This window comes from Chanodichthys erythropterus, chromosome 22 (assembly GCF_024489055.1).
Source record: "Chanodichthys erythropterus isolate Z2021 chromosome 22, ASM2448905v1, whole genome shotgun sequence".
Classification (NCBI taxonomy): domain Eukaryota; kingdom Metazoa; phylum Chordata; class Actinopteri; order Cypriniformes; family Xenocyprididae; genus Chanodichthys; species Chanodichthys erythropterus.
In genome coordinates this window covers 29502503-29514184 of record NC_090242.1, presented here as the reverse complement: position 1 = coordinate 29514184, position 11682 = coordinate 29502503, and the positions used below count along the sequence as shown (strand labels likewise).

Below are 11682 nucleotides of genomic sequence, written 5' to 3'. Positions count from 1 at the left end.
AATTTACCATAAATACCATTTAACATTATCATAAATATATTAACTTTAAAGTTAAATTATATCAAGAACTTTACATGTGCTTTAGTAAGTCAACACATCAATATAAGTGTACTATTTTAAACTGACAAAAAAACAAAAAACAAACATAATTTAAAATGTACTTTAAAGTTATACTTCTTATTGGACATTATTACAGTGCACTCTGTACTCTTTAAGTACAATAAGTGGCCTTTTATTTCATTAATTTTATATTTGCAAATACAGTTTTTAAAAAATAAACCTTTAAGATCTGAAGTTGGCTACTAGTGCACATTCAATACAGTTAGGCACACTTCTTTTTCACAAGGGAGTTCCATCAGTGTTGATGACGTATTTTGTCTTTTTATTTAAATTTTTGCATTCGCAAATCTTTCCATTCATTAGTATGATAGCTGCACAGACCTTTACAGTATGCATGAGGCCCCTGATGTCTTTCATATCAAGCATTCAGACAGCTTTCCCTATAATAAGCAAACTCATCAGGAAGACCATGATGAAAAATATCCACATAAAGAAGCGATCCATGACTTTGGCAACTTTCCGCCACTCCCCGTTTCGTCTCTGTGTGGCCTTCTGCTCTTGATAAAAGTTAGCGATGTACTCGATATTCCTCAAGAGGCTTTGCTGATGGCATAAACACTGACCTTCAACAAGTATCTCCCTTTTCTTCGCCGATTCTTTTCCACTCGCTCCGCTTTCCAATACTCTCTCTCCTGTAGCTCCTGCAACCTCTCCATGGTCAATGCCCACACAGGTACCATCTGTCCAGCCAGTGTGACACTCCTTTCCTTGCTGTAGTGATAATGTTGGACTGACATCCTCATTTAATTTATCTTTTATCTTCTGTGAACAACCGTCACTGGCTGAAATGCCTCGTACCCTCAGAGTGAAGTCCTCGCCCCCGGCCTGGCCAATTATAGTGCAGTTGTTTCCCTTTTGAGCAGTTTTGTCTGTGTGCACAGACAGGCAGCCCTCTCCCATGTCATAGACGAAGCAAATTCGAGCCAAGTAGTGCAGGATAAAGCGGCGTGCCCATGTAGGAACAGGTTGGGCCTCTGGTCCACAATGGTGAATGTTCATAATGAAGATGGTCAGGGCTGTAGAAGCTGTAACCATGGTCATTGTGGCAATGTAATACTTCCCTGTGGAAACATTGGGATTGATGAACATAGACAGCAGACTTCCTTTCAATGCTTTCAGCAATGAATAGATATTAAACTAGCGTGACGTGAGAATCATTGATTATTTGACTTCAAGAGGAAAGTTTCTGTAAATTATTCCAATGTTAACCATTGACTGTGCTACAACTCCAATAGTGAGTTTGCTAATATAAGGCACAGTTGCAGGCGGTCCTAGATTCATTAGGATGGCTCATTAAAATTATTGACCCACGGCGCACTGTTTATTGCTCCATCAGCCTATTTGCGTGTCATGCAGTCTGATAATTATTTCTTTTAGGCCTTGTGGGTGGGGGTGTATTCTCTTTAGTGATCCACTTAAAGGATTAGTTCACTTTAAAATGAAAATTACCCAAGGCGGTGTTGTGCTGAATAGAGAAGACTAAACATTTATACAGTATTTGCCCACTTTTATGGGAAGGAAATAAAAGTACCAGAACAGATTTACCCAGCCAAAGACACTTTAACACTGAGTGTGATAGAAAGGTGATAGAAAATTATGGTTCTAATGGTCCATTATTTGATGTTAATTGAGGTCACTGCATTAACTGTACAGACACACAGGATACGGGAAAAATATGGGAAAAGTTATTATCAATTCCAATTAATGAGGACACTAGGGATGATAATTGGGAACATGCTAAAACGATATCAGTCTGTAATTGGGTAAAAGCAATTCAGCTGAAGATAGTACAAAGATTGCATATATCCCCTAACTGTAGACATATCTTTTACTATTCCTTTTCACTCTTTTGTCTCAAATGTAAGACTGAAATTGGTACTCACTGTTTATGGTCATGGTATTTGATACACACAAAAAAAAATGGCTTCAACATACTTTGTGAAAAGCAAAAGATCTTGAGTACAAAATTAGAATTAAATTGTTTTGTATTTCACAACATGCAAAAAAAAAAAAAGAATAATTAATTCAATAAATCATGACCACATTGTACTAATTTGTTCCCTCATTTTAGTAATAAACTGTGGGAATACTAATCACATAACTGGAACAAATTCTGGCCACAATATCTTGTTTTTTTCCTTTGTTATCTTTCCATGTCAATAACCTTGTTACATTTATTTTGATTATGCTTTATTCAACTTAAAGGTATAGTTCACCCAAAAATGAAAATTTGATGTTTATCTGCTTACCCCCAGTGCATCCAAGATGTAGGTGACTTTTTTTCTTCAGTCGAACGCAAATTATGATTTTTAACTGCAACCGCTGCCGTCTGTCAGTCAAATAATAGCAGTAGATGGGAACTTCAACTATAACAGTAAATAAAACTTGCTTAGACAAATCCAAATTAAACCCTGCGGCTCGCGACGACACATTAATGTCCTAAGACACGAAACGATCAGTTTGTGCGAGAAACCGAACAGTATTTATATAATTTTTACCTCTAAAACACCACTATATCCAACTTCGTTCAGCTTCCTGTTAGTGAGGTCAAAAAACGCGTTGTGATGACGGAAGTGATGTCTCGCCCATATACTTCAATGAGCGCGAGACATCACTTCCGTTGTCAGAGCGCGATCAGACCTCACTAGCCGGAAGCTGAACGAAGTTGGACATAGTGGTGTATTAGAGGTAAAAAATTATATAAATACTGTTCGGTTTCTCGCACAAACTGATCGTTTCGTGTCTTAGGACATCAATGTGTCGTCACGAGCCGCAGGGTTTAATTTGGATTTGTCTATGGAAGTTTTTTCGACTCTTATTGTTCAAGTTCCCAATCACTGCTATTATTTGACTGACAGACGGCAACGGTTGCAGTTAAAAATCATAATTTGCGTTCGACTGAAGAAAAAAAGTCCTCTACATCTTGGATGCTCTGGGGGTAAGCAGATAAACATCAAATTTTCATTTTTGGGTGAACGATCCCTTTAATTCAAAATAAATTCTCTGAAAGCAAGTCTTACTAATTGCAAGTGAAACTTATTTGGCAGGATCTCACCAATGAGTGGCACATTCTCTGAAGGTGGCATGCTCTCCGCGACCAGAAGCTGGAAGACAGTAAGGGCTAGTAACACTGTGACCCCTAAAGACACTTTCTCTCCAGAGTCGGCTGGCAGGTAGAAGCCAAGCGGAGCCAAGAAGGAGATCATCATGCACGGAATGAGCAGATTAAAGATATAAAAGGAAGCTCTTCTCTTTAGATGAAGTGTGTAGGTGATATCTGGATAGGGGTCTGAGCAGCAGCCATAGAGAATAACGTTCTTCTTAGCAGGCATTCCCAGAACCTCCCACTCTACATTCTCCACAAAGTCAGCCAGATCAGCACTGTCTAGGGCATTGTGAAGGTCCATCTGGTTGCCGTTGTGGGTCCAAGAGCCAAAGGTGAGGCGGCACTGCTGGGCATCAAAAGGGAAAAAAGACACATCCACTTTGCAAGAGCTCTTGGATATTGCAGGCTGGTCCCACATAATCTGGCCATCATGGCGGATCACCACATTGGTCTCCATAGAGCTGGAGAACTGGTCATCTGCACTGGAGGGCAGAAGGTGGAAATCAATAAAATCATCCTCAGTCACCACTTTCCTACATTTCATAAGCTTAATTAAAACCAAAAATGAATGCATGAATCATCTTTGATAATTTACATATTCACCTGAAGTGCCTTCATACTGGTGACTAGTCAAATACTGCAAAAGATCATTCTTAACTGTATTTTTGTCTTGTTTTCCAGGAAAAATATCTAAACATCTTTAAAATAAGATAAACATAATAAATGCAGTTTAATACGAAATATTAGCTTGATAAGTTTAATTAAATTTCTTTCTTTTTTTACCTAATTTCAATTTTATTCTTTTTCTTTTTTGTAAATGTTGTTCATGTATGCTTAAAACAAGCAATATACCATACAGTATATATACACTATATTGCCAAAAGTATTAGGACACCCCTCCAAATCATTGAATTCAGGTGTTCCAATCACTTGTATAAGATCAAGCACCTAGTCATGCAGACTGCTTCTACAAACATTTGTGAAAGAATGGGTTGCTCTCAGGAGCTCAGTGAATTCAAGCATGGTACCATGATAGGTTGCCACCTGTGCAATAAGTCCATTCGTGAAATTTCCTCACTACTAAATATTCCATGGTCAACTGTTAGTGGTATCATAACAAAGTGGAAGCAATTGGGAACAACAGCAACTCAGCCACGAAGTGGTAGGCCACGTAAAATCACAGAGCGGGGTCAACGCATGCTGAGGTGCACAGTGCGCAGAAGTCGGCAACTTTCTGCAGAGTCAATAGCTACAGACCTCCAAATGTCGTGTGACCTTCAGATTAGCTCAAGAACAGTGCGTAAAGAGCTTCATGGGATGGGTTTCCATGGCCGAGCAGCTGCATCCAAGCCTTACATCACCAAGTGCAATGCAAAACGTCGGATGCAGTGGTGTAAAGCACGCCGCCACTGGACTCTAGAGCAATGAAGACGTGTTCTCTGGAGTGACGAATCATGCTTCTCTGTCTGGCAATCCGATGGATGAGTCTGGGTTTGGCGGATGCCAGGAAAACGGTACTTGCCTGACTGCATTGTGCCAAGCGTAAAGTTTGGTGGAGGGGGGATTATGGTGTGGGGTTGTTTTTCAGGGGTTGGGCTTGGCCCCTTAGTTCCAGTGAAAGGAACTCTTAATGCTTCAGCATACCAAGACATTTTGGACAATTTCACGCTCCCAATTTTGTGCGAACAGTTTGGGGATGGCCCCTTCCAGTTCCAACATGACCATAGGTTATAAGGTCCATAAAGACATGGATGAGCAAGTTTGGTGTGGAGGAACTTGACTGGCCTGCACAAAGTCCTGACCTCAACCCAATAGAACACCTTTGTGATGAATTAGAGCGGAGACTGCGAGCCAGGCCTTCATGCCAACATCACTGCCTGACCTCACAAATGCGCTTCTAGAAGAATGGTCAAAAATTCCCATAAACACACTCCTAAACCTTGTGGAAAGCCTTCCCAGAAGAATGGAGGCTGTTATAGCTGCAAAGGGTGGGCCAACTCCATATTAAACCCTACGGATTAAGAATGAGATGTCATTAAAGTTCATGTTCATGTAAAGGCAGGCATTCCAAAACTTTTGGCAATATAGTGTATATCGGTTAATTGAATAAAAAAAATATTTAAGATGTGGCGATGCAAACATATATTAATCAGGTATACTGATCTTATTTAGATATATTTAAATATTTTTAAAAGACAAAAATGCTGATTTACGAAAATTACTTTTTGCAATGCAGACAAATAAACACAATATTTAGTTTTGTTATATAATTCCACAGTTATCTAAGACTAACAAGGCCAGTATAACCACATATATGAAGAAAACCAGAGCTGTGTTGAGGATGGTCATGTGAATCAGATTGGTTATGATTTGCTATGTCACACACAAAACTGTCCAAAACCTTTGAAGTGTCAGAATCTGAACTTGATCTACAAATTAATTACTAGTCCTAGCATGTTTTGCTATGATGAGCTTTCTGGACATAAAAAAAATAATGAGTGGAGAGTTCAGACCATCTGTCAACTGACCAGCATCAGATCAGCTAAATCTTTGGAAAGAGCTTTAATGCTGCAATGTTATGGCCAAAACTGTTATGATTCAGAAATGAAAAGTAATATATATATATATAAAGATTAATTAAGATTAATATGGAATATTTTACTTTTTACTTGTTTGCTATTGAATTAACCGATAATCATTTAGTGCAGTTTGTTAAGAGAAAAAACAGCAAACTAACTGTACAGTCCCATGAACAAGCAGTTCATAAGAATGTACAGCCTTTGCAACAAAGTGATGGACAGGACATGACATATAATTTGTGGTTGAATCGATGAAACCCAATACCAATCCGACCTACTTGTTATATAGGACAATATCGGGTCTCCATACATAACTACTAGGTATACGGATGGTATCAAGCCCATCGTAGTCTGTCTTATTCCAGGTGAGGTAGGCATCAAACCACACCTGACGAATCCACAAGTATGTTGTGAGGATCTGGTTTCTTTCATCCTAGGGAAAAAAGATAGATTTCAAACTCATATAAACAAATATAATCCAGTCAGCAAATTAAATTAAATAGCTTTTTTTTTTAAACAGCTAAAATGTTCTGGCTTGTTCAGATTTGACATTAGTTTATTTTTGTCAGAACATGCTTTCAGTTTAGGAATTGGAAGGGATTGTATTATTTTATGGGGCGTGAAGTTAAAAATGTCTATGTGGTATAACTGTCCAGAGATTGTATAAAAACAAAAACAAAAAAGTCGAAAAGTCTTAAAAGTTTAAGTTTTGCATGATCTTTAATTATTATTCTTAAACAGATAAACAGTTTTGTTGTAAAAATGAAAACAGAACAGGATGTCACCGAGAGAACATCTTTATATTGTGTCAAGGTCAGTAAGTTCGTTATTTTAAATTTTTTTATTAAATGTTATTTAATTTTATTAAATGTGTACACCTAGTGTATTCAAGAAAAAGGGGAATATTTTATTGTAAAAGCTGACATTTTTCGTTTTTAGCTAAATGCTAAATGACATGTTAAAAATGTACTTTTTTTCAAAACTGTATGATACCAACATGAAAATATTGAATTTCCTAGCACATTTATTTTAATATATTTAATTAAAGACACTATGAGCTAAACCATTTCTTTCTCTCTTTCTCTCTCTCTCTCTCTCTCTCTTATATATATCTCTGTTTTATATTACATTTTATTCAAAAAAACATGGTGAAAATGACATTTTTTTCTGACTCGACAGAATTTTCTGATTTATGGAATGATAAAAAGAGATATTCAAAATTCCCTTTGTAAAATCCTTAAACTCAAATACATGAAAATAAAAACAAATTTTTAACCTGACTTTGTCTACTCTTCAGATTTCTGCTCTGGAATAATACAAATAATACAAAAATAATTGTCTTAATGTACTCCAATCAATTAACTAGGGAGTATACAGTATGATGATATCTATTCCTTTAACTAGTTTAATTCTATTCACCTACATGTAGTAAAAGAAACAGAGTTGATATATTTGTTCAGACAGCACAATTCAAAGTTAAAGAGCTTATGCAAAACAGCTAAATGAGCCCAGAAAGAAGGTGAATGAGAAAGAATGTGTGATTGATCGAGAGTCATTACCATATCAATAATCTGGGAGAGAGTGATCTGCAGTGTGACGTTAATGATGTTGTCTGTGTCCTCCACAGGCCTCAATGCACTGGTGTAATTCACAAATAAATCATTCAGCAGCTTGAATGCATATTTCCCCTGGGCACACAAACACACTGCCAAAAAGGAAGAGGAAAGTGATTTAGATTTGGTCGATATGTATTATTAGATTGATTAATCAATTAAAGGTGGTTACTTGAGTAAAATGGCTATCCTCACATCTATAATGAGCTTGGTGGCTTGTGATGGAATAGTTTGGTGAGTGTCTAGGGCAGATAAAGAATAATCTGAGCACTTGAGGCATTTACAACTATGTTAGCTTATTTATGACAATAAGACCATCAGACCCTTTAGCACTCTATAGTCAGTAATGGTTCCCTCTCAGAGATAATAATTCTGGAAAATTACCACCACAGCACAAACTATTTTACTAGCTTAACTATCTTTATTTCGTTTCATGTCGAAGAAAATTAAAATATTTTAAGGATTTCCCCTGATTTCCCAAATTCCCTTGATTCTTGCTGACATTTGGCTTTGTCTGCAGGACAAATAAACAAGAACATAATAACATCATTCAGCAAAGCATTAGATTTGTTCATTTTCTTTTAGTAACCAGCTGGGTGTTAAAATAGTTCAGAGCTGCTATAAAATATGATTTGACTGCCAGCTCAGGATGGCCTGATGAATGAGCATGCTTTATCAAAACCGACTTTACCAAAAAGCACTAGTAACAGGAGAGCTACAACAACCTTTCAAACTGCAGTCCATATATTTGATTGAAAATATATGAAGTCCATATATTTGTTCGCTGAGGATGAGTGTGGTCAGCGCTTTCACTAGCGAATCAATTCACTCCAAGTGCCAGACAAAATAGTGCTCTAATGAAAGATAAAAATGGAGGCTGTGGTGTGAAAAGGATGTGTGAGTTCCAGCTGGCAGCACTGCTGTCCTGCAGCATTCACTGAACAAGTGTGCAGAAAGTATCAAATTCTTGTGATCAAAAACACTGGTGTCAAAGTTGCTTCTTTAGACAAAATGCTTTAAGGACTCTGTGAATCATTTATTGGGTTCCTAATTGGGCAACTGCCACAAAGATAAACTTTTAAGATAGTACATTTAATAATACATACTACATTACATTTATCTTTAATAAAAAGTTATTCAAAGGTGCTAAAGAGGATGTTTTGTTTTATACATTTTATACATCATATACAATATTACTTGAATCTGTCTTTACTAACTGATAAAAGACTATTTATTAGGTGCACTGAAAGGAATAATATTAATATACATCATCTGTGCACGAGGTAGGGCCTTAAAAACATCAGCCAATCGTTTACGCGATCATCGAGTAAACGATTGGCCCTCTGGCTTGTCAATCACTGCCGTGACGTTCCTTGTGAGAGACGAGCGCGGCTGCGCGCTGCGCGCTCCAGTAACTTTCCACACTCCACAGGCGCCGCATGCAATGTTTTTGTCAGGAGATAGGAGTAACAACTGCAGATTATGAGTTACCTGCGGTGAGTCTGACATAATGAATCCACTAACACGACACAGCGAATGCCGGTGGTAAACACTCGTGTTCCAATACTCGTGCATGAGTTTTGGGAGGCGTTCCCTCGAAATGAGCCATGAAGGAGGGGGGTTGTTCTTACGCATGCGCTCATTTCAAAAACTCACTAACAGTCTTTGGTTTCTCAGTCGACGAAAAGATCCTCTTTAGCACCTTTAAGTTTCCTAGGATGTGGGGACTTGAGAATGAGCACAATTGTTGAATGTCCAATTTGTAAATTACAAATCCATATATACACAGAAAGTACACACAAAAGTTCCATTCTTGCGTAATTAATAATAATAATTTTAAAAAGCACTTCCAACGGGAATTGAATAGAAATTCTGGGTAATGCTGGACTGCTGATCTTTACGTACGCAATAAGGTACGAGAGGCTTTGCTGTATCATGAATAAGTCACGGCTGAAGGGCTTTGTTAGGCACGACGCGAAGCAAGGAGAAATAAACTCTTACTAAAAGCCTTCCTTCCGCCAGAAAAAATAGTCCCTGACCGTGAACAGCAACAGAAGTTACATTATCACGCCTTTAGATGATGGCAAAGACTTTATGAGTGTGTCAGTCAGTAACAAAGACTTTTACATTGAGAGACTGAATTGTTGTGAACACGGAACAAGACGCAACTGATAAATGCGTCACGGGAAAACCCCTTAACTGTTAAAAGGACAAGTAATACATCGGACATTTAAACAGATTTTTTTATTATGAACATAGGACTAACCTGAAGGAAAATGCTAAATCTAAATGCAGGTAATAAACTGCTCACTCGATCTTTTTCTCTTACTCTTTTACATAATACAGTAAGCTTCAATGAACAATATCAATTGAGAACATACAGTTTACATTGCTAAGTGTGGGTGTTGTGTAGTGATACACAGAAGCGCTGGGTGAAGCTGTCATAGCCGTGTTTTATCGTGAATAAAACGCAGCTATTGACCAATCAGAATCAAGGACAGAACTAATTGTTTTAGAAATGCCTCTATGGAATTCTAAACACTAATTATTTATCAGTGGGACAACCTTCTGGAAGAACAGGTCAGATCAGGTTGATTAGAATATATCACACATTAAGTTATAGATCAGTGCTGTCATCTGTCCACTGTCGTTAAGGTTCAATCCACAGATATTCCAGAGCACCATGGGACATGTCCATCTTAGAATCTCTTGGAGGGATATTTGTGTGTAAATTGATGCTAAGAGCATGCAGAGCATTTAGGACATTGATTCTCAAACCTTTCCTGAAGTACCACCAGTCCTGCACATTTTGTCTCCCTCATCTATCACACCTGATTCAACTCATAAACTTATTAGTAGACTGCAAGACCTGAAATGGGTGTGTCAAATATAGGGAGACATACAAAACGTGCAGGGCTGATGATACTCCAGGACAGGTTTGAGAACCAATGATTTAGGAAAACAATCACGTGTTGAAATTTGCTGTAAACACAAGATCTTAATTCAGCATCAGCCTTTATCACATGGAGTTTATTTATTTGAGTGTATTATTTAAGAATTCACATTTAGCCTATATGACTAAATCTACCAAATAAACAAACACACATTAAAAAAAAAACTAAATCTTAATTATCAACAGCAAATTAAATATTAACTCTGCAAAAGTTGCAATAAAAAAACTATAACAACGTAAAATACAAAGAAACACATATAGCCAATACATAGTACAAGGAGTAGGATAAAAGACGCTAATGTCAGTTTTATCAGTAACTTAAGTAATTATGATCTTGTTCAAACTTAGATATAGCCGGCATTTAGCTAAAAACGAAAAATACCTTAGATGCCTGAATAAACTCGTTCATTAAAATGTGCGCAGTCTTACCTGGAATAAAACCAATGGTGGCAATCAAATGGAAAGAAGCCAAAATGACACGTGGATTCATTTTGTGGCGTGAATGAGGAATAAAAGCTCTTATGTGATCTCGTGAAGGCAGGTGCAGCATTTCTCAGGAATTCCCATAGTTCAGTACCGTACTGTTACCAGGCAGGCAGCGCAAGATCCATGCGCAACTCGCGAGGCAAACAGAAGTGTCGCGTGCTAGTTAGTAGCGGTGACGACGAGTTTCAGTACTAGATACTTAAGTGCTGATAGTCGACTCGTGTTTTGTGGTAAACTGGGAGCGTTGTGGTAGTTATAACAATACATTGCGTAGGACTGGAAACAAGAGTACTGAGAGGACACTACGAAGACCACTTTTGAGTGAAAGTAGGCTACTCTATCCACATGAAAAATACTATAATAATTTAAATACTATAGTGTTTTTGAACCATACTACAGTAAATTGTAGTGTACTGTATATATTATAGTATTTACAACAGTTTGTTAATGAATGCTACGGCATAATACTGTAGTATTAACTATAGTGAACTGATAAACTGTAATAAATACTGGGTTACACTTTATTTTAAGGTGTCTTTGTTACAGTGTAATTATACGTTTAAAGGGATAGTTCAACCAAAAATGAAAGTTCTATCATCATTTACTCACCCTTAAGTTGTTCCAAATCTGTATAAATTTCCTTGTTCTGTTGAACACAAAGGAAAATATGTTTTGAAGAATGTGTTGAACTGAACAGTTTTGGGGCACCATTGACTTCCATAGTAGTCCTACTATGGAAGTCAATGGTGCCCCAAAGTGGCCTGATTACAAACTTTCTTCAAAATATCTTCCTTTGTGTTCAACAGAACAAAGAAATTTATACAG

General features: G+C 37.3%; 1 protein-coding gene across 1 annotated transcript; it reads right to left on the bottom strand.

The window, feature by feature from the left end:
• Positions 1–486: 486 nt before the first annotated feature.
• On the bottom strand, positions 487–10921 carry LOC137012932 (neuronal acetylcholine receptor subunit alpha-10). Its single transcript, XM_067376435.1, has 5 exons — positions 10801–10921; positions 7365–7510; positions 6084–6238; positions 3176–3708; positions 487–1181 (listed from the first exon to the last, which is right to left on the bottom strand). The coding sequence occupies exons 1-5, from the start codon at positions 10919–10921 to the stop codon at positions 487–489; spliced, it is 1650 nt and encodes a 549-aa protein (XP_067232536.1).
• Between the last annotated feature and the right edge of the window lie 761 nt (positions 10922–11682).

What these genes read in the sequence shown, in the direction of transcription:
- LOC137012932 (XM_067376435.1), bottom strand. Translation starts at nt 10,921, where the DNA reads ATGCTGCACCTGCCTTCACGAGATCACATAAGAGCTTTTATTCCTCAT. An exon ending in GATATTGTCCTATATAACAA is followed by an intron (nt 3,709 to 6,083) that starts GTAGGTCGGATT and finishes TCTGCCCTCCAG; the next exon opens with TGCAGATGACCAGTTCTCCA. An exon ending in AGAGAATGTGCCACTCATTG is followed by an intron (nt 1,182 to 3,175) that starts GTGAGATCCTGC and finishes ATGTTTCCACAG; the next exon opens with GGAAGTATTACATTGCCACA.